Source organism: Tripterygium wilfordii, chromosome 7 (genome assembly GCF_013401445.1).
Source record: "Tripterygium wilfordii isolate XIE 37 chromosome 7, ASM1340144v1, whole genome shotgun sequence".
Lineage (NCBI taxonomy): Eukaryota > Viridiplantae > Streptophyta > Magnoliopsida > Celastrales > Celastraceae > Tripterygium > Tripterygium wilfordii.
Genome location: NC_052238.1, coordinates 4,387,781 through 4,411,077, shown reverse-complemented (window position 1 = coordinate 4,411,077; position 23,297 = coordinate 4,387,781). Strand labels below are relative to the sequence as shown.

The window sequence follows — 23,297 nt, the reverse complement described above, 5'->3', positions numbered from 1 at the left end:
GTGTCACATTCTTAAACAAACTATTGACAGATGTTGCAGATCATATTTGGTTCAAGTGCCAGAGTTCGACTGTAGTTCAAGAGGGTTGGCTGGAATGATTGATTGTCGTCGCAAGTTCAACTCCCACGCTCAGTAATTTTAACCTTATTTTCCGCATAGATTTTGGGTTTTTTTTTTATAGCATCTTATCACTCACGTGGAGCAGTGTGGGTTGGTAATATGAGTTTTGAACTACCCTAAAACTATCCTAACTGTTTGATGGATTAATTGTTCGATGAGTATGTTGGGTTGAGAAATTCTTGATCTAATAAGATGGTTGCAATCATGGGCTGTAGTAGGACTAGCGGCGCAATCTGATCATGATGGGAGAGATGAAGCAGTAGCGGTAATAAAGGGCTGTGATTTCTTCAAGTGATGAGCTGATAATTTTTCTATGCTGATATCAAGGCATAATAAGGTCGATATCTACATGGTTTTCTTTGATTAGAGGTTGTCTTAGACTCTGTTCACTGAATATGTTTCTTGGTATCCCAGTTTTGTGTCTTGCTATGGTGTAAGTAGACTACAAACTATGTTTTAAAGACAAAAGAAACCCAGATTCCAGGTACTCTGTACCAGGAGATAGAGCTACAGAGTTGACAAGTTGCCGACATAACCTTGCATTAAACTAATTACAGGAGCAAGAAAGAGAGAGGCAAAGTCCCCCTAATTGCTGAAATGGGTTTTGTTTAATGAGTGCAGAAAGAGGGATTGGAATCACAATCCAAAAAGAATGTGTTAAAAGAAGAGAAAGATATACATGGGTTTGACCATTCCAATCCCTCCCCAACCCCAATAAATAAACAATTTCATCAGAACAACTGGAGCAATCTGTTTGTTTGTTTGTGTGATATTGGGTCTTAAGAAAAAAAGAAAAGAGGCAGACGATTGGCCACAAGAACACCCAAATTAAAAGCTGGAGCACATTGAGGGGTCTTCATCACACTTTTGTCTTCCTTTTTTTAATGTTCTTATTCTTTTATTTTATGTATTTTTCCTGTCAATTGTCCATGTCCATATTGGATCTTGTGTGGTTGATAACCATAGGAGTACCACTTTAAAAAAATATATATAGATAGAATTAGGGCACATAGTGTGTTGTTGTTTAGTGGATGTGTCACATTATTCCATTTATTTGTACCATGTTTGGTCTAAATAGACACACATCACATGACCCTTTTTCATTAGATTTGTGTGATTTGAGAGACCCTCCTAGTAAGGACACTAACCACATCATTATCATTTTAGATTGCAAGATCACATTTAGTTTGATGAGAACGAAAACTTGTACTGTTTACAAAACCAATTCGCTGATAGTTTAGCTGATAAATTTTTCAAAAGTTCCTGAATTTGATTTTTCGTTGAGAGCAATACACTTGTAGGGTTGTAATTATGTGTCGAATTTTGATTCAACTTATCATGTTCTCGTCAGATGAAAAACTTATGTGCCTGTGTGCGTGTCTGACTTTGTCAATATTTCACTGCATTGGAGTAGATAAAGGGAGTCAGAGGTGGACTAACTGATTGGGCCTTGGAATGTTGTGATCTGTTGGGCCCAATTCTAATAGGCTAGATTTAAGATTAAAAAGTACTGAGTCGAAAGTTGAAATGACTGATAGTCCAATCTTGTAGGCTGTAGCCCACCCATATATTCTTACATAATCCCACTCTGATGACAGTTTGACTTCTCAATCTTAGCACATATGAGGTCATGTGATTAGACCCCTTAGAGTCATAGTGACCGATAATCAAGAATAAACAACATCTAAATAGAATATGTGTGCCTGGCGTGGGGTCTACCTTATGCATTAGAGGTCGACATGATAACTATGTAAGTCTATTAACACTTATGATATTCCGACCATATCTAGTAACTCATACATGTCTTTTAATCTTATCTAAATGTGTAAGATTGGATAGATTGTTAATTAACAAAAGAGTTGTATATTCTCCGCGATATTTCAATAAAAAAACAAGAGTTGCAAAATACACGTATATATGGTATGTGTTTGACAGAGTTATTGTGTTGATTTTCAACGCTTAAGTTATAAAAAAAAAAATTGAACTTAAAACTTTAAAATATGCTGTGAGGTGTTTGATAGAGTTGTTAATTGTTGTTAGCGGTTAAGTTGTGTAAAATATATGTTGTTTGTATTTTTTAAATTTTATTTATTTCATTTCAATATAAATATTAATTATTATATTTATTTCATTTTATTAATTTAATCTATTTAACATAAATATAAATATATTGAATATTAATAATATAAATATACAATATTTAAATATATAAATATATTTAATAAAAAGTCCTAAACCTACAGCAAAAAAATTTTAAAAAATAAAAACAGTACCTTTTGGCGTGGGACCCATGTAAAAAGGCATGAGACCCACGCTGAAAGGGGTATCATCTAGCGATACCTTGGTGTTTGGTGAAGCATGCCTGCTTCTCGATTGGCTTCACCAAACAGGCCCATGTTATATCATGAAAGGGTGATCGAGTTGATTAAGAGTAAATACCTCCAATTATAGAACTCGAAGTTCAACTCTTCATAATAACATATGACAACTTATCAAGCTACTTTAAGAGGGTGTAATTTAATGGGTCAAATACTTATAATTTCTCATCATAAAAGAGAAGGTTACCATCAGTATATGTGTAATTCCTAAATATGTGGTTGAGACTGATTTGAGAGATTTACAATTCTCTAGAGTTTACAATTCACATATCATAGTGGAGAAAATGTGAAACAAATTTTAAAAATAAAAAAGTGTGGTGTAATGTTACAATACTTCTCCCAAACTATTACATTAAAATTATACAATCTCTTATTCTAAACGAATTGCGGAGCCTCTGAATCAGATTGAGGCAATCATATCATTGATTGATGGTTCAGTCTCCACCAAATTTAGCAACGAATTAACTTGCGCATTACAAAACTAGCTCTTCATATATTAATCAATTTGATCATGGTGTTGACTCTTGTTGCTTTTCATGGTTTAAGTGGAGCACAATGGAAGACCAAGAAAGTTGACTTGTACAATATGACACAATTTTCTTCTTCCCCCACCCCCCTTCTTTTATGCAAGTGTACTATACTATATAGTATATACATATTAGACCAAACCTTCACATGTATTTCGGTTTGTGTGAAATGGTACCACACATTCACTTTCAATGATCAATATATGATCTATCAATTCTTGGGCACACCAATGTGATTTCATAAAAAAGCTCAAGATCTACAATATATTGTTACTTTTCTTGTTTGGCTCAAATTCCTACTCAATATACATATGATTTGGGGGTTCCGCAATTCATTTTAAATTATATAATTTACAATTTGAATATATAATTTGAGAGCTGTGTCACATCGTGTGACTTTTTTCTCCACAATTAGATGTGAATGTAGAATCTATGAAATTGCAGAACCCAAATTTTGTGAAAATCATGGAATGAAGGAAGTATATATGAACAAAATTACGCCACGCTTATAACATGCAAAATATATGGATATATATATATATGTATGATCTTAAATATAAGAATTTGGAGTGAGAGTCTCTATCATATTTGGCTTGGCATGCATGTATGGAAGTGTATAGGGAGACACGAGTTAGTTAAAATTAGGAATTAGGTCGATGACTTGTCAACTATCAAGCCAATTATTGAATCACCAAAATAAACAATACCCACAAAAAAAGTCTGCGTCTCATCTCATGGCAGTGTAGCTTGTGGTGGATTGTACAATGTACCTTAGTATTGTCATGTCTTAATCTCATTATCAATCTCACCTTATATTTTTACTTTTTAGCTTCCAAAATGTGTTTATTTAGCCTCCAAAATATGGGTTTTTATTGGGGTGGCAAATTGGGTTTTCTTTCATGAGAATTTTCATGGTTGAACACTTGTTAATATATGGAGTTTATGTTTTCATAATGACAGATAATTTGATCTTAATTATATCTAAAATTAATCCAGTGAATCTGAAAATGCAATACAAAAACAATGAAGTAGGTAGGAAAAATATATGATCACATGCTCATCCTGATCTTGATCCCTTTAATTAAGGCAAAAAGGTATTTTTTGTCTCTTAATTATGGGACGAATTTCATTTTCGTCCCTAAGCTTTTTTTCCTCTCATTTTCGTCCCTCAATTATTGAAAAGTATAATTTTCGTCGTTCAAGTGAGATTGGAGTCTGCAAATGCTTATGTGGTACGTCGGAGAAATCTGATATGACAAACAATAGGATGCCACTTTGGATTTTTCCGTCGCCGGATTTATTCGAGGGACAAACGGGCTACTTTCCCATGGTTGGGGGACGAAAAAGAGAAAAAAAAGAAGTTAAGGAACGAAAATGAAACTCGACCAATAATTGAGGGATGAAAAGTACCTTTTGCCCTTTAATTACTTAAATATAATCTAATTAGCAAGCGATCTTCGTATCTTCGGGGGAGCCTCTAATCATGTACTAATAATTAGGGTTAATCTCTTAATTTAATAGAGTTGGGTGATCTCCACCAAATATATCAGACTAGCTACAAGGTGCCAGTGGAGCAATACAATAAAAATGAATATGAATATGAATACGAATATGAATATGACAAGAGAATTGCCTGAATAAAGTGCTGTCAATGGTCCAACACCTAAAAGGAGGAGGATAAATTAAGCACATAACACAAGTGAATGGTTGAGGAGAATATGTGCATTCCATGCAAGTCAAAATTCTAAATAACTCAGGTGATGATATGAGACACTATGTGAGTGGCGGCATGTACATATATTTCAACCAATATATACAAACTAACTTTACAAAACCCTAGATTTGACTTGTATACAAATCAACCCAAATGGCCGAATTCGTTGGAGATGAATTTTCCCATGCATACAACATGCTATAACTAACCCTGTATATATATATACATGAATTCTCTTACACGGGCTTAAAATGTAGACCATTTTTTAGGGTGCGGATGGGTGAAATGACAAATTAGATCATCTATCTTGAGTCTCACATGTTTCAAATCAATGATAAAAACATAGGCCCACATTTTAAGTACTTAGTTTAAATCCCTATAACAGAATTCCTCATACATATACATATATATATGTATATATATGGAGAGAGAGAGTGAAAATATACATAATTGGTAGGATATCAATAGAGCGATATATAATAAGAGATTTTTTTTATATGAAATATAAATTATTTGTTCGTATAAGCAAAGTGGAATTAGAATTAGAATAGGCGTGCAATTTTTGGCATTAAATGAGAGGAAATCAAGAGAAGATCGAGTGGAGATTTTGGGGCTGACAACTAGCTAGGGGGGATTTGATTTGCTTGGGTGGCTAATTGGCCTGTAGTAGACCTTATTAAAAAGTACACAATTAATATCACTAAACATGCTTATGTATCTATATCTATATCCATATATATATATATATTGCTAATAAAAATCAAAGCTATGATTTGCTCTTTATTCTGGTCTCTCTCTAGCTTCTTCGGAGGATCAAACACAGAATCGGCCATTGTTGATTGAGGTATGCTCTACTCTCTTAGTCTCTTATTCCTGCCCTTTTATTTTTTAATTGATCGATCTCCTAACATATATGTATTCTACTGTTTTATTCCTCTCACTCTCTTTCTTGTGTTTGTTTGCTAGAACATTATAGCCAGATGTGGTAAAAATCATTGCTTAATTTCTGATTTTTCATGGCGAAACCCATTTATGTGATGATCCATTGTCTTTTTTTTTTCTTTCAAATTTCCATTTGTGGGTGTGGAATTTTTTTCCCTTCTATTTTTTTTTTCATTTGTTGGGTGTTTGAGCACTTTTTGCTCACTAATTTCAAGATAATTAAGCAAAAATTAAGAAACATTGGGATTTGACTAAAGAGCATTGTAAATCTCAGTCATTCTCCAAGATTTGATATAATAACTGAAAAATAATTTCAAATCCCATAGTAAATCTCAACCATTCTCCAAGATTTGATATAATATTAATAACTGAAAATTAGTTTACATAGAAAATTTTAGATTAATTAATATATGGTATATAGGAGACTAGGAGTGTCTTGGGCAGGTCCCGTTGTAGTAGCATTTTAAGATCAATTTTTTTAATTTTTTAAATCATAAATGTGTAGTAATCAATCTAATGAATCCAACTATATATTTTTCGTTTGAAAATAAAAATAAAAATCCAACATGAAAAATGCATAACAATTCTAAACTATCAGATATAAAATCAAAATATTCAATATGTTGATCACAATAAATTTATTTATTTTTGAATAAAAACATTGTTGGATTTCATTAGACTCAGCACTAAACCTATATGATTTTTAAAAAATATATAAAAGAAAATTGGACTCCAAAAGAGGCTACAATGGTGTCTGCTGTAGTAAACGCTACATGAAATTAGGTTTAGGGATTAGTTACTATAATGCAGTAATGCTACCCCTAACAAGTAACAATCACTACTTATATCGAGGCCGACATCAAAGCATTTAGTAAAAGTTGTTCCATTGTAAGTTATTATGACAGAAATGTAGGGAGACAGGATTGTAGGTAGCTTTCATGACAATACTTGTTAGAAGATACTATTAAGTGGGAGATTAATTAACCCTAAAGAATTAGTTGTCAATTCTGGTTCACTTTGGAGATTAGGTACTGTGAATTTGCATAATATAGAATGTTAATCATGGAGACGGCTTTACTCCTTTTATGTTCTTCTTTTTGTAGGCACAGATCATTTTACTTGGACTTGATTGTCAATATTTGTCATTATATGTCTTCATTTGCTTTATATAATGACCTTATAAATAAATTATTAGGGTTAGATCTCATACACGCCCAACTAGTGCTCGTGTGGATCATGATCTGTTGGCACATGCCTCTGCCATATAGAGAGAGCTTCATAAATTTAAGCTAATGTTATAATATACATCAAATCTAACACATAAAAGCCAGCACATAAACGGTCAACCCGCCACATGAACGGATTGATCGACTGAAAGTGAAAAATTATGTCCGAGTTACTAAAATGAAATAAATTTCAATTTTAGGTTATCGACTAAAAATGTTTAAAATTTTAAGAACGAAATTGGAACACGACCAATCTTTGATGACCCAAGTTATATTATAACCTGTCACATGAGTGGGTTGATTAGCGAAACTGGGAAATTCTGCTCGAGTTATCAAAATGGAAATTTTTTCTAATTTTAAGTTATCATTTGAAACATTTGAATATTTGGTGACGAAATTGGAACACGACCAATTTTTCGTTGAGGACAAGTTATATTAACCGTCTCTCTTTTTAGGAAGTAATTTGATGTCTCTTAGCAACAGTTGGTTGTAGAAGAACTTTAGTTAACTAAAAATTAGGCCTTTACAGGATAGAAAATGGGCATAGAGAAAGGCAATGCTTCGGATGTGAATCAGAAAATGTAAGTCTAGAACCCCAAAATCCAAAGACTTCTCTTTTCAGACTCTCTTTTGTTGTTCCCTCTTGATTTTATATGAACCGGTAAGATCTGTTTTGTTACGAACACAGGAAACAGAGAAGAAAACAAAGGAAAAAAAACCCAGAGCTTGTAGCCTTCTTTGCAGCCTATCTAGTCTATGAATCTATGTTAAATGCCAAAACACAAAAACATAACATCCACTGCCGACACAGTATCCAAGGATATTAAGGCCTCATTTAAGTGGGTAGTATTGAGTAATCGCTTTCTCTGGTTGAGAGGGGGTTTTTTTTTTTTTTAGCTGCCGCTGTTGTTATTGTAGGCTATGTCTACTCGTACTATTTGTAGTATCTCACAGGCTGTCTGGTTGGTTCATTTTCTACTTTACTTTGTTGCTGTAATTTTCGCCATTAATGCCTTTTTAGAAACTCTCAAACAAAAGGTCAGTGAAACCAACTGTAATCTGTTTAAATGGCTATTCACTGTGACCCTTTATCTCTTATAGTGCCTGGTCTTTTAGAATTACACTTTAATCACTTAGCCACATTTTTTGTGAGTCCCTAATCCATGGGTTTGTATTATGTTTTTGGTTTTTATTTCAGTTTCAATCAATCGAGGCACTGCTTTTGTTTATCTTAAAAAAGATTTCTTTCGCTATTTGTCATCTGGGTCTTATGTAATTCAGCCTCTCAATGCGATTTCTTCAACTGGGTTTTTATAATTTTGGATGAATATGCTCTCTGCTAATAGTTAATTTTGTCCTTTTTCGCTTTTTGGGTGTTGCAGAGAGCGGTGTGTTATCATATAGAATACCAGTATTAATAGTTGCAGAGACACAACACTACTAGCTTCTAGTTTCCTGCGCCGCGCCGCTCGTGTTTGTCGCTCGTGCGCTTCCAGTTTCCACCAACGAATACCCGCAGATCTCGAGACGCTTTTTCACAGATTTTGACATTCGTTCCATCGATTGGTTGATAGGTTCAACCTTTCCTTTCTCCGCCATTTTCTCTATATATATCAGCTGTCAACAATTGAATTGCTACCGGGGTCGATTCATAGCACTTGAAGAGGTTTTGGGGGTTCGATAGGTTTGTTTCACATGTGCTCAAAGGTGTGAAAATTGACCTTTGAGGTGTCAAACAAGCCACAATCACAGGAGGGTCGGTCATAGTTTTTGGACTGTGTTTAGCTTTACATGGAAACCAAGGTACAAGCGTTGGTTCCTGTTTCTTGCATTTGATTATTCTATCATTTCTGGAGTGTGCTTTATTATTCTATAGATGAAATTTCATTGGGATCCGTCCAAATTGGAGTTTTAGACCACTCTTAAACAAGGGTTTGTCAATTTGTCATTAGAGGCTTATCGGGTGAGAATGGGTTCCTGGTACTTGGCCTTGCTTGTGGATTTTATATTCAGTTGAGTTACGCTTTGCAAATCATTATTTTAGTCTATCAGAAAGCGAAACTCGGTCCGTTGATGGGGGGATTGGTATGGCTATAACGGGGGTTCTTATCACTTTATTTGGTTCACTAGAGTAGTTTAGGAGAGTAGCTTTTGATGTGGAATATTGGTCTTCCTTCAAGACATGCTGAGCTCTGATGAAAGGGAAGGCGATTTGTTCTTTGATTCGGTTGATTGCTTATCATCCGAAGGATCAAGTTTAGCAGATGAAGAGTTGGATGGTTGTGAATTGGAGTACAGGATTTGGATGAATGAACCAATAAGTGTTAAGGAGAGACGTGAAAGATTTCTACAAACTATGGGCCTTGTTGATTTTGCTTCTAGGAGTGTTGATATTGACATTGTTGAGTTTTCAAAGGTTAAAGGGATGGAAAGGATTATGGGGTCTGGTGGGGCTGTTGCGAGTTCATCTTTGTTGTCCTCTGAAGAGGCAGAGGCAAATTTGGTCTGTTGTGAAAGGGGTATAAATGAAGCCAATTCTATGGTCGATGATGACTGCGAGAAGGACAACTTGGACACGGTTCCGGAACATGAACAAATACCAGAAGCTTGTAATCAAGCCAGAGAAAATGAAAATGTTTATATTGGCAAAAAGAAAATGAAGCGTTGGCAGAAGCTCTTTGCAAAGTTGAGGAAAATAGGGGAATCCACAGGCGTATCTGAACTATTAGAACCTAAACCCGAATCATCCATGGAAATGAAACTTAAGGTGTCTCCAAACAAGAAGAGATGCATGGAGTTCACAGGAGTTTATATGCGCCAAAAAATTCAAGCTCACAAGGGCTTCATTTGGACAATGAAGTTTAGCCCTGATGGCCAGTACCTGGCTAGTGGGGGTGAAGATGGGGTTGTTCGCATTTGGCGGGTTACATCAGTAGATGCCTCTTTCAAATCTTTTTCTGCTGAAGGTGGATGTTGCAGCAATTCAAAAGATAGAAAGTTGAGTTTTGGTGGGAAAAAGTTAAATCCAACACCGTTTCTCCTTCCTGATAAGCTTTTCCACATTGAAGAGTCACCACTGCAAGAGTTTCATGGCCACTCCAGTGATGTTTTAGACTTGGCATGGTCCACAACAAATGTGAGTCTATTTTGTTAAAACTTTGCTGGGAGTCTCACTTAATTTGTATATTTTTGGTCTTTATATTTTAAGTTGTGCTTATATATATGACGCTACATTTTACTTCACGGATGCAGTGTCTTCTATCTTCATCCAAAGACAAAACAGCGCGTCTGTGGCAAGTGGGCTCCAGTGATTGTCTGGGAGTTTTCTACCACAGCAATTATGGTACTGCACAAGAACAAAACATTTTTCTCCGTGTTCTTTCAATTTTTTGGAGTTTGCTAGTATTGTTTATTCACCCTTTTCAGTTCCTCATATGATTTCATTTCAGAAATGTAATTTATTTCTCCCTTCATATGTGACAGTAACATGTGTCCAATTCAATCCGGTCAATGAAAATTACTTCATCAGTGGCTCTATTGATGGAAAAGTCCGAATTTGGGGAGTTCAAGATAAGCGAGTTGTTGATTGGGCTAATATACGAGATGTAATATCTGCTATAAGTTACCAGCCAGATGGCAATGTATGGACTTGAGTGACCGATCTTTCTTAACTTATATCCTATTAGTTGGAAGGTTCACAATAATAACCTTATTGCTTCTGTGATGCAGGGTTTTGTAGTTGGTACCATCAGAGGCACTTGCTGCTTTTTTGAAGCATCAGGTACATACTTTATCTATGCGGAAGGGCATTTATAAGTGTAATTATTCTGTCTTTTTATCATTTTCTCTGGAGATTTATGAGTCATTTTCCTTTTGCATAGGCTGCGATCTACAACGAGTAGCAGAGTTACAAATTGCAGGCAGAAAGAAAATGTCTGGCAATAAGATTACTGGAATTCAGGTTTAACTCGTCTCTCTTGCTGATGAAAATGTTTTAGTGTCATTGACTTATATGGTATTGACATCCAATGTTTTCCTACCTTGTAGTACTCCAAGGAAAAGTCGGACAGATTAATGATTGCTTCAGAAGATTCCAAAATTCGTATCTTTGATCAACTTGATATCGTTTGTAAATTCAAAGGTAGAGAGTCTTTCTAATATCAAGCTCTAGTTAGATGTTATTTGGACTTGTGTTACAAGATCCATGACATTTTTATTGACATTGCCCTGCATATAATTTTGGCTGAACGAGTTCGTAAATTTTGACATTCATAATATATGGCATTGAATGTGGATTATCACTAAATGGCCATATCTTTGTGATCTTCTACTGGTTTGCTGAAGTTCTCGTTGGGGACTATTTATTGAACGTTACCAATACAACCCTGTGTATTGAACTTAGTCAAAACTTTATTTTCCACATGGAAACTTTTGAAGCCGAGGGGTGGATCAGCATATGTTAATTTATTATGTGATTTTGTTTCACATTCTAGAGGATCGGATCATTTTACACTTATTCTTATAGTACACATGTTTAGTTCTTGAAAACAATATCTCCACATAATATGTGAGGGGTAAGGTCTACGTACATCTTGCTTGTCCCCGACCCCGTCCACTGCAGGATACTTGTACACGGGAGTTGCTATGGCTTTCTCACTTTCTGTGGCTGCTAAGTTTTCTAGCTTTTGCTTTTGATTTATTGATATCTCGAGTTGCTACACAAATCCTCATGCAGATTTACTGGAACTGTGCGCACGACTCATTTACTAACATGCACCTTACACATACATGGCATTTACCTTCGTTTACGACCAGAGTACGAATTTAGAAATGTGAACATTCTGACTTATCATAGATTAATGGTTTATCACGAATTCCCATGAACTGTTCTAGCTGTCTGTGTCCTAGATATCTCTGAGTATTCACATTCTTTATTAGTTATCTATTCCTTGTCTATTTGATAATATCTTCCTAATCAAAAGGTTTCTCTGCGAATGCTACAGGTCTTCCAAAGTCGGGAAGTCAGGCGTCGGCTTCATTTACTTCAAATGGCAAACACATAGTCTCGGTTGGAAAGGACAGCCGTGTTTATGTGTGGAACTATGACGACCGTCATTCCCCATCATCTAAACCAACAAAATCTGTGCGCTCCTGTGAGCATTTCTTCTCCGAAGGGGTGTCCGTCGCAGTTCCCTGGCATGGGATGAAAACAGAGCAGACTGGCTTAGAAAGCTGTAGTCTTCGGTACCACTCTCAAACACAAAACCACCGAGATGGCACTCTCCCCATCAGAGATTCAGATCGATTCTCTCTTGGTAATTGGTTCTCCATTGATAGCTCGTGCAGAGGATCTGCAACATGGCCTGAGGAGAAACTTTGTCTTTGGGATGCCGCAATTGCAGAAGATGAATATCAGCACTTCTCTGAGGACCAGCGTCATGCTTGTGACAATGCAGCTCTGTTAGAAGCCTGGGGACTGGTTATTGTAACAGCAGGATGGGATGGAACAATCAGTACTTTCCACAACTATGGATTGCCGATGAGACTCTAGATGTCGGCGCACGCCGCCTTCTTTCTCTCACCTGGTTTCACCTGAACTCGTTCCTGAGCTTAATAGGCACTCCTCGTCGAAGCACTTCCTGGAGCCACCTCTCTTATTAACAGAGTAGGCAAGAGGAGCAGAAGCAGTTTCAGATGCCATGAAAAATCTCATGATGTAAATTCACCTTATTCTTTTAGTTTTCTTCGTTAATCCTATATATATATAATTTTTTTTTTCCTGTTCTCACTAGCATACACTAAGTTCAGTAGGAGGTCTAGTCCTTCCAATATTTCAGGTTAAGCCCTTACTAAACATTCTTCTTGCGATGTGATGGGGTTTTAATCTATGATCTTACTCCTTGAGGAGGCCATTAAATTTTCAATCTGTCTTTCTTGTGAATAATATACAACAGCAGTAAATAGAAGTGCAATTATTTCTATGTAAATGCTGGACATATTTTTCGTTATTCGAGCAGATTCATTATAGTTATTTTTTTATGAAAATATGCTCGAATAATCGAATGTGTATATTAGAACCATTATCAATTTTAGATTTGAAAGTTGAAATGTTTGAACATCTCAGACATATTTTTCATTGGTCGGACAGATTCATTATAGTTATTTTTTATGAAAATATGTTTGAATAGGCAAATGTGTATATTAGAATAATTTTTAATTTTGGATTCCAAAGTAGAAATGTTTGAACATTTAATGATAAAATTATATATGATCAATTATTTCCGTATCCAAAAAATAGCATTACCCCGTTTACGCTCGTGTTTCGCAAAAATATCAGTCTCTAAAAAGACGACAATACCCACATAATTAAACCTTCCATCAATAAAAGATATACCGCTTACGAGGGTGGCGGTGAAAAATGAGACGACCCAAGATAAGGGGTTTAGCTGCCGCTGCAAAACCCTTGGAATGACTGTTTTTGGTTACTTTAGCTTCCAGTTTTCAGTTTGTTGATGGCAATCTCCACTTCATTTACTTCTCTTAATTTCATCTCTTCTGCATATTTGTTATCTTTCAATCGTATCAAGACTCATAAACCACGCTTGACGATGAATGGCTTCGACGGACGGTTGGTCATTAACTGCTCTACGTCCTCGTCTTCTGCTTCCTCCGAGATGGGTTCTCCTTTTGACCCTGCGAACCGCAGGTATTGACGTTCACTGGTGCTGTATAATGTTTGACTGGAATTGGTTTGTATAAATGCGTGTGTGGACTGGTCTGATTTGGCTATATTTTCGTTGTTAGTTTTAATATGCTAGAATGGGTTATTCGAATTGGGTGTATTGGCCCTATTGGGTGTTGGTAGAAATGCCTGTGTGGAATGGTGTGAATGGCATTTTTGAGGTTACTGTTCCATATTGGATTTTCTACAACACCCCCCAAAGAAAAAATAGGAAATCATTTTGAGAAAAGCTAATCAATCCCTAGCCTTAATTGATTATTGTTATTATTGGTTTTTCAGATGGTTATTTAGACATTGGAGTATTCCATATAATGACAGTTAGATTGCAACTTTGTTTTGGTTCTTTATGGCAATTTGCATTCTTTTCTACCAGGCATTCTCAAATTTCTTCTATGGCTCCCTTTGGAATGACAATGAATGAAGCTGCGGTGCCTAAACACTCATATAAATGGCAAAGGATATTGCTTAAAGTAAGTGGAGAAGCACTTGCCGGAGATCACACTCAAAATATTGACCCGAAGGTTGGAAAGTGAATCTATGTTACTGTTTTTTCCGCTTCTTTTCTCTTTCTTCGCTTAGATCTTACTGAGGCAAAAAATTGGCAATATTATAGATCACAATGTCCATTGCAAGAGAGGTTGCGTCAGTGACTCGCCTTGGCATTGAGGTAAATCTTCAACCCCTGATCAGTTGTTTTGTTCATATCCTTTCAAATTTGTAGTAGAAGTTTAATGATTTGCAGTTGCAACTCTCTTGCCCAATGATGATTAGTTCGATCATTCTCTGTGGCCTTAATTGGAACAAAAAATTTGAGTGTTCCATAAGTGTGCGTTATGAAAGATGGACGAAGATTTATTTTAAAGTTATGAGGAAGATATGTATGATAGGCCTGCGTGTATATATATATCCAAGAAGCAGAGGCAGAGCACGTAAATGTTGAAGATTCTCAGTGTGAAATGTTTGAGAAAAAATTATGAATGTTTGCTGATACTAAAGACTTTGTGGTATCAATTATTTAAAGTGAATGTTTTTTCAGGTTGCAATAGTCGTCGGTGGGGGAAATATCTTCCGTGGATCCTCCTGGACAGGAAATAGTGTCCTGGACCGCTCATCTGCTGATTACATAGGGTAATTCCTTCCTTATAAGTTGATTTAGTTCCTCTTCTGTGGGGTGTGCAAATCTTGAACAGAATTCATTTAATATACAAAAATTTTAACTCTAGGGTGCTCAGTCATACTAAGTAAATTGAAGACAGATTTAGTTAAAATAGACATAATATAGGAGATATCTGGGATTTCAAGGTGTGATGTAATGTAAGTAATGAAAAAAAACTAGAAACTTATTCGTTGAAGTTTTTTGGGTTTTGACTTCTGCCACTGCTTTCTTCACCATTATAGGATGTTGGCAACAGTAATGAATGCTATTTTCCTTCAAGCAACAATGGAGAGCATTGGCATTCCCACTAGGGTCCAAACTGCATTTCGCATGTCAGAGGTTGCAGAGCCATATATACGTCGAAGGGCTGTGAGACATTTGGAGAAAGGAAGAGTGGTGATTTTTGCAGCTGGAACTGGAAATCCATTCTTTACCACCGATACTGCTGCTGCCCTTCGTTGCGCAGAAAGTAAGTCATATTTTTGGTAAGACAATGCCAATTGGCTCGTCAACTTCTAGATATCCTTACAATTGACTGTGAATCCCTTGACAGACTTGTGAATTTTTGAGACAACTGAGCTTGTCGATGAGATTCTAAATACCCATTGATCAAAATCTTCATTCGTGGATCTGTGTAATGCAGCACATCTGCACATGTTTCTGATGTATAGTTGGTGATAGCCTTGGGTCTGGAATAAAAGACTTCTTTACATAATTCTAATCTCTCTGTTCTTAACACAGTGTTGAGTGACCCTCTATCTTTTGTTTCAGTTAATGCAGAGGTGGTCCTGAAAGCTACAAATGTTGATGGGGTTTATGATGATGATCCCAGGCATAACCCAAATGCTCGTCTTCTTGATACTCTAACATATCAGGATGTAACTTCAAAAGATCTTTCTGTAATGGACATGACTGCAATTACTTTGTGCCAAGAAAATAACATTCCCAGTATGTTCAGAAAATCTTCTATGAACTTACATTTCCTTCAAATTTTCCTTTCTTAATTCCGATGGCTGAGCACAAAGAGGCACTTTACAAAACTGAGCTTCTTTTTTCTGAATGCAGTTGTTGTTTTCAATCTTAACAAGCCTGGCAATATCTCAAAAGCAATAAAGGGAGAGAGGGTTGGCACATTGATTGGAGGACCATGGACTTCTGCACCAGCAAGGACCTGAGTAAGGCAATTACAATTTACAACTGCTCTCTCCTTTTTAGGCTTTCTTTTAGTAGTAAGGTGAATTGAGAAGCACAATGGAGTCTGCCTTCACAGTTCAGAGAGAGAGAGAGAGCATTATTTCTGCATTATATTTTTCAACATTCAGAGTTATTAGTTGCAGTGCTTATTCGGTTATTCCTGTTAATTCTGTAGAAATGTAAAATACTATTTGCTTTATCAGCCTAAAGCTGAATCCCTTGTGAATTTGAACAGTAACTGGAGTTTTGTTGCAGGGTTAACTATGGTTGTTACAGCCTCCAGTTGGAATGAGGAGGAGAAATTAGAGGAAAACTATATTTTGTTTGTCCTTGTGCTTATGTTTTCTGTTCTAATATGTCTTCTTTATTAACAAAAACAAATTCCGTAAATTTTAAGATGGAAAGGCTTGAAACTCGAGACTTCCATACCACATACATGAGTGTTATCTAATTTATTCGTGATTCTTGAAACTTTAATATCCGAAACATAGATCATATATAAATTTCAATAGTTCCATAATATAAAGCATGAATAATGTAAGCAAAATCATTCATTCATATGAAATATTCATATGTACTCGAATAAACATATTACAAGAAAGCTATAAAAAAACCTAACAAAAAAAAGAGAGAAAAACTAAAAAACCTGGAAATACCTAAAAGTCGAAAAAAAGATTGAAGAGATCCGGTGAATGAATTGGGGAAATTATCGGACCTGAAAGCAATGCCGAAGGGCTCCATTCATTCCGTATCGGATTCTGATATGTGTTACTTGCCGGCGAGAATAACCCAGTTGGCACTGGCGGTAGCGTGGCCGGAGCTGGTGACAAGATGCCCGGACTTTTGTAGACTTCCACTAATTCATCCACCATAGCCATCACCTCACTAATTCTCTCCTTTTCCCTCTCCCTCTCCGTCGGGCTGACCTTCTCCGTCGCTGCTAGGCGCGCTGCTGGCGATACGCTCCCGTCGGCGCCGGAGAAGTCGCCCGTGGAGAGTCCGGTTAGGCGCTGGACTGTGGTCATGAAGCTTGCGACGGTGGTTTCGACGATTTTAGGGGAGACGGCGTAGATAATCACCGGGTCCCGGCGTTCGACTAGCTGTTGCTGTGGAACTGATGTTGGTTTCTTGATTTTGTGGGAATCTTTGTTAACTTTGAGTGGAGATGGCCGAGGGCCTTGGATTTGTAACCGTCGATCTGGTGGTGGTGGTGGTGGTGGTTTCCCGCTGGTGGGAAATTGAGAGTCCATGATGACGAATGGGGCTACGCCCGACGGATCATGGATGGATGGATTGATTGATGGGGAAAATAAAGGTAACGTATTTGACTTTTGACCTGATTGACTGACTTGCAAATTGCAATAATAGGTGCAAATTTTGGTTCGTTGATAAATATGCTATTTAAGTTGATGAAAAGGAAAAGTAAAACCCAAGTTTTCATATATGAGCATGTTCATCACATGTTTGTTAGAATGCTATAGTGATTTTTTTGGGTCATGTTATTGGGTATGGCTTTTATGGAAAATACCCTCTTTTTTTTTTTTTTTTTTTGTGTCTGGTTTTATGGAAAATGCTTATATTGTTCAACGTAAGTTCAAGGTCGATTAAAGAAGGAAAAAGAGAGGAGAAGGAACCATTCTATAATTGCTGAGAGGCAATGTTAGCTGTAAATTTTGTTTCTATCTTTTTTTTTTTTTAATTTTTTCTAGCCATCCCTAAATAGTGAATTGCAGTGCAACTAGAGTCTTGCTTGGCTCTTTCAGTAGCTATAAGCATTTGTATGAACGGATTGGCTTAACTTGCATCAAGGAGGGCTGGTTCGAGTAGGATACCTTCAAATTAAGTGGTAAGTAGCCTAAGCTTGTATGTGTAAAACCTATGTATTTATGTAGTTTTATAATTTATTGATGCTTCTGATGAAATGGATATTTAGTGTCCAATGGCTACTGCCACTGATTTGTCCTACTACAAAGAGAGAGCAGTATCTCTTCAGAGCCACAAGAAAGGTCAAACGTGGACACGGTTCAAGGTAAGCAGCGCAACTCTCTATTTGGTTTTCATCCCCTCAAAACCAAGCATGTCATCAATTTTCATTCATCTCTTCTATTTGAAGCAACAATAAAGAACACCCAATGATCTGAAGACAATGTCAGTTTACACCATTTTTATGTTGACAACATCAGGTTTTTGTTCCATTATACAAAATCGTGTTTTTTCTTTTTTTTTTTTACCAATTAACTTACAGTTATATGCATTACTGCTAGGCATGTATAACCTTCAGCAAGGTCGTTATTGGGTGGAGGGCAAATTTTGGCATAGTGGTAAAAGCTAATGTTTCTGACCTAGGCATCACAAATTCATGCCAGAAATAGTTTGTGTATTGCAAAAGTAAGACATATATCAACCTTGGAGGCTTGGTCCCTGCAATGCTATGGTCTGTCAGCGACTCCTGAATGCCGAAGGCATCCTTTGGACATTTCTGTTCTAGCTCTTTGTCAAATCCCCTTGCTGTCCCCCCTGTTGTTTTGCTGATTTAACTTGCTGGCTGCTAGCTATTTGTTTATAGTAAAATTTATATTAGGAAAGTCACTCCCCAATTTGACACATCATTCAAGTGATCACATTTACTTTGGCATAGTAAAGTGTCTCCCATTTTTTGTTTTCATCATAGATGGTTACCGTTTGAACTAAATCAACGTCCAAAGAGATTTTGAACTTGGCAGGTATACAGGGCACTGAGTACATCCAGAATTTTACCCTCTACAGGGCTATGGTTAAGGTCACTGGGAAACTGCCAAAAACTTTCTTGCTCATCACCCTGGGGCGCTAACTGCCAGCCTTACGGAGATTCAATAGCTAACATGGTCCCATAGCACAAAATGTTATGGGACCATGTTAGCTATTGAATCTTTGCCTTCTTTGGGAAAGTCCAAGTTATTGGGCCTTGGCAAGGTCCCATAACGCAAAATGGATGGAGCCCATCTTTGTGGAAAAGCCATGACTTAAATTAATAAGTTTTGGTCGATCTTTTGATTATAAACTACTCAGCGATCCTGTGACTGTGAGATATATTGTGTGGGTGGCATCTCCAACAAAAGTTGCTTCAAGTTTTAGTAATTCCTGCTCATTAAAGAAGTAAAGGATAAAAAAAAGAGAGGGAATTATTCTATATAATTGATGGGAGGTAAGTTTGGGTTCATATTTTATTCTTTTCTTTGCTTCCTAAATACTAACATGCATTGCAACGTGAGTCTTGCTTGGCTCTTCCTGTGCATATAAATATTTGGATGTATTGATTGGCTTGGTTCTCATCGAGTGGTCTGGTTTCAAGTGAGAGGCCTTCAACTACAACCTGCAAGCTAAGAGGTAACTAGCCTTTGCAAGCTTGTGTTTTGAACAACAAATGCTCACTGCTTACGGTTATATATTATATAAATTTATGCTGTCTCTGATGAAATGAATTTGTAGTCTGCAATGGCCACTTCCAGTGATTTGTCATCCAATGCAAACATGGTTCAAGGTTAGTACAACTGTAATTGGTTTTTATTCCCTCAAAACAAAACATATCAGCAAATCCATACTATACTAAGAGTGTGTTTGGACTTTGGATTGAGCGAAGGGGAGGAAAACTCATTAAAGGAAGAGAAGGGAAGAAAATGGAAGGTAAAAATGCTTTTCCATCTCTCATGTATGGATAGATAAAAAAGAAAGGAAATCATCTATTATTTGGATAGCCATCATAGAAGGGGGAAAAAAAAAGAAAAAATTTGTTTAATTTATTAATTTATCCTTGTCTTTATTTTTTATGTTAAAATATCATGTACAAGGGTAAAATATATTTTTCACATATAAATAACTTAACACTCTTTTCCCTTCCCTCCAAATGACCCCATTTTGAGGGGAAGTACTATGACAAAAATTTGATGAAATCTTCATCCCAATTCTCTTCAAATTCCTTCCTTCATTTTCTTTAAATATCCAAATAAGGGAATTGGGAGGAACTCTCATTTCTATTCTCTTCCATTTCCCCCAAATCCCTCAATTCAAACACACTCTAAGAATGAGTATGTATAAGTGAGTATATATCTAGCTCTGCAGTGATGGCGATGGCTCTGGGGGCTCTGCAATTCATTTAAAATTGTAGAGTCTACAATTTGAATATAATGGTTAGGAAAGTGTGCCACATCATGTAACGTTTTTGTTTTTTGATTTTTAAAACTTGTTTTACTTTTTCTCATGTGAATTTTTATATTCTAAGGAATTGCGGAGCCCCAAATCCGACGGCGATATAGGATAAAACTGCTTTTAATTTGTGCAAATAATCAGAATTTCTTCAATGTAGGAAACTGTGTCCTATTTTTATTCTCTTCTAAAACGGTAAAATTTACCGTCTAAAGTGTGGCAGATACATACATCAAGAATTTGCCCATTGTAAAGGCTATAGATAAAGGTGACTGGGAGACTGCCAAGGACTTGATTGCTCATAATCCTGGTGCACTAACAGCTAACGTTACAGCGGATGGGGATAAGGTTCTTCATATTGCAGTTCTAGCTGGAAATGTGGATATTGTTGCAGAGTTGGTGAATCGGTTAGCTGAAGTAGACTTGGAACTGGAAAACAAATACAAAGAAACAGCTATGATCCAAGCTGCTTGGGGAGGTATCACAGCAATTGCTGAGCACTTGATCAGAAAGAATTCAAAGTTGATTACCATCCCCGACATGTATCATCGAATCCCAGTTGTTTTGGCTTCTATATATGGTCATAAAGATATGGTGCGGTATCTTTACCACCAGACATCAAAAGAAGAGCTAAGCCCAGAGAGGGGCAAAAATGGGCCTCTGCTTCTCACAAGTTGTATTGTGGGGGAACAATTTGGTATAAGGGGGATTGAACTATTTGATCACATTAAAATGATATATGTTTATTTCCTGATGTTTCTCTCTACTTGGATTGGATTGTTCTTTCTTACCGTGTAGATGTTGCTTTGGATCTTGTTCGACGATATCCGAGCTTGGTGTTGCGCCAAGATAGTGATGGAGATACGCCCCTTTTTATGCTCGCTCAAAAGTCTTCTGCATTTCCAAGTGGAAGCACACTTACATTTTGGAAGCGCTGGATATATTCACGTAGGTGGCTCTTATTTATCTTTGAACGCCTCTATTGAACTCATCATTATTTTTATCGACTCATCTTAAGTAACTAGTTCCTTGCTCAATTTCCACATAGTTGGGTATTATATTATTGCTGAACGATTTGTTTACACTCAACTAACACAATTTTCTCAAGTTACATGTATCAACCATTCACCTCAATTATCAAGCCGCGACGACATTGAAAGCCTTGATAATGGACCAAGCAGGGAGGAACATCATTGGATAAGGTATGTAAGAAAGGAGGCATTAGTTATAGTGTCATACTTTTTCACTGTAGAAAAAGTCAGACAGTTAAAGTATTAATTCTTGTTTGAATGTTAAATGCAGGAGGCTTCACAAGCTGGCACAAATGTTTTGGAGCCACCTAAAATTTTCTGATAAGATGTTGCATACAGTCCCAGCCATCAAGTACATCTATGACTTGAAGATGACACATGCCCAAGCCCTGGAATTACTTCGTTTATTTTGTGAAATGATATCAACTAAGCCTGAGACAGAGTTTGATAAAAGTGGGGTATACGGAGCAGTGTTCACTGCTGTTGAGCATGGCATTGTTGAGTTCATAGAAGAGATACTTGAGCAATATCCTGAAATTGTATGGATCAATAATAACCATGAACAAGGTATATTTCAATATGATACTGCATGTCGTCAGGAAAAGATATTCAGTCTTATATACAAGATGGGTGGGAAGAAGGACAGATTGGTAGCAAAGTTTGACAGTGGTTGCAATGCCATTTTATATCAAGCTGCACTACTAGCACCATCTCCTCAGCTTGATCGTGTCACGGGTCCAGCTCTGCAGATGCAAAGGGAGCTCCAATGGTTCAAGGTGATTTGCCCCATATCTATATCATTCATGTACGGTACGAGAAACGGCATAAAAGAAAGAAAGCTTATATGTTGGTATACAAAATGTATAATAAATAACCATTTTTAACATCACTTCAAACTTTTGATAATTGGTGTTTGTTTGAGTTTAGAACATTTGGGTTTGTCATATATATAATATATGCTAAAGCTTCTGAGATAAATAGTATTTCATAGTTTCTTCACTTGAGACATTACCTTTTTGCTTGGCAGGAGGTGGAGCGTTTGGTGCAACACATTAATAAGTATGCAAATACTGGGCAAAAAATATTTACAGAGAAGCACAAGCAGTAAAAGGAAGACGGGGAAACATGGATGAAGAAGACAGCAGAATCTAGCATTGTTGTGGCTGCTCTCATTGTTACCATTATGTTTGCAGCTGTCCTCACTGCTCCTGGAGGATATGATGATCTTACAGGTCTTCCTCGATATATGAATCGAAACTCCTTCATGGTTTTCATAATATCTGATGCAATGTCTTTGATCGCTTCATCGACTTCATTGTTGATGTTCCTGGGAATCCTTACATCACAGTATAAAGAAGAAGATTTCCTCAAATCCTTGCCTACAAAATTACTGATCGGCCTTTCCGCCCTTTTCTTTTCAATACCGACGATGATGGTCAATTTTGGAATCAACGTTGTTATCATGTTACATGAGAGGGTGTCTTGGGTTTCACTTCCTATTATTTTGTTTGGTAGCCTACCTGTCACTATGTTTGCTCTGCAGCAATTCCCACTCCTCCTTGAAATTTACTGGTCTACATATGGTCCTGGAATTTTCGACAAGCCTAAGGAGAGGTGGTATTTGCTCAGAAAACTGAAGAACATATTCAAAAATATTCTGTATATATGTGGACTTTAGATGCTCTTGTGCTTTTCTAGTGAAGTAACAAGAACACTAACACACTATGTAAAGATCAAGGCAGATCAAGAGAGTAACACACTTAATAAAGCTATCAAAGTTCCTTCGTAAGAAGGAAGAAAAATCTCATGTTGTCTCCATATATTGTATGCACAATTATATTATCTCAGTACTGTAATGATCAACGAGTACAACAAGAAAACCAAATATATTTGTAAATTTCTAATTGCTCCAATGATTCTGCTAGTGTGCTACTGACAATCAGTTATGGGCAACTTCAGGGGAACAGGTGACCGGGGGGTAGATTAGTCTTTTGCCAGCACACCCGTCGCACAAACATCTTTTCCCGTCTGTTTCTGTTGGAGCTTCACCAGGTATTTTCTCTGGCTTCCACCTGCTCAGCCATA

General features: G+C 36.6%; 3 protein-coding genes and 1 pseudogene across 10 annotated transcripts; 3 read left to right on the top strand and 1 right to left on the bottom strand.

Annotated features, from left to right (window-relative positions):
* The first annotated feature begins 5,551 nt into the window (after positions 1 to 5,551).
* On the top strand, positions 5,552 to 12,888 carry LOC120001379 (2-deoxy-glucose resistant protein 2-like). Of its 7 annotated transcripts, none has more exons than XM_038849685.1 (8): positions 5,552 to 5,583; positions 8,290 to 10,043; positions 10,160 to 10,250; positions 10,391 to 10,548; positions 10,637 to 10,688; positions 10,789 to 10,868; positions 10,955 to 11,048; positions 11,911 to 12,888. In XM_038849685.1, exons 2-8 carry the CDS (start codon positions 9,090 to 9,092, stop codon positions 12,456 to 12,458), a joined length of 1,977 nt encoding a protein of 658 aa, XP_038705613.1. In that variant the 5' UTR covers positions 5,552 to 5,583; positions 8,290 to 9,089; the 3' UTR covers positions 12,459 to 12,888. The 7 variants fall into 7 exon arrangements, with proteins under 7 accessions (XP_038705613.1, XP_038705611.1, XP_038705615.1 ...); XM_038849683.1 differs by lacking the exon at positions 5,552 to 5,583 and adding an exon at positions 7,411 to 7,488; XM_038849687.1 differs by lacking the exon at positions 5,552 to 5,583 and adding an exon at positions 7,564 to 7,746.
* Positions 12,889 to 13,217: 329 nt separating this feature from the next.
* LOC120001327 (uridylate kinase-like) lies at positions 13,218 to 16,393 on the top strand. 2 transcript variants are annotated; one of them, XM_038849592.1, is made up of 8 exons: positions 13,218 to 13,613; positions 14,023 to 14,170; positions 14,263 to 14,316; positions 14,686 to 14,777; positions 15,048 to 15,274; positions 15,577 to 15,753; positions 15,871 to 15,980; positions 16,255 to 16,393. In XM_038849592.1, the coding sequence occupies exons 1-7, from the start codon at positions 13,420 to 13,422 to the stop codon at positions 15,978 to 15,980; spliced, it is 1,002 nt and encodes a 333-aa protein (XP_038705520.1). In that variant the 5' UTR covers positions 13,218 to 13,419; the 3' UTR covers positions 16,255 to 16,393. The 2 variants fall into 2 exon arrangements, with proteins under 2 accessions (XP_038705520.1, XP_038705519.1); XM_038849591.1 differs by lacking the exon at positions 16,255 to 16,393 and having other exon boundaries at positions 15,871 to 16,248.
* Positions 16,394 to 16,521: 128 nt separating this feature from the next.
* LOC120001328 (protein MKS1) lies at positions 16,522 to 17,358 on the bottom strand. The gene has a single exon (XM_038849593.1). The coding sequence runs from the start codon at positions 17,247 to 17,249 to the stop codon at positions 16,656 to 16,658; it is 594 nt and encodes a 197-aa protein (XP_038705521.1). The 5' UTR covers positions 17,250 to 17,358; the 3' UTR covers positions 16,522 to 16,655.
* LOC120002495 lies at positions 17,251 to 23,288 on the top strand (annotated as a pseudogene).
* Positions 23,289 to 23,297: the final 9 nt, after the last annotated feature.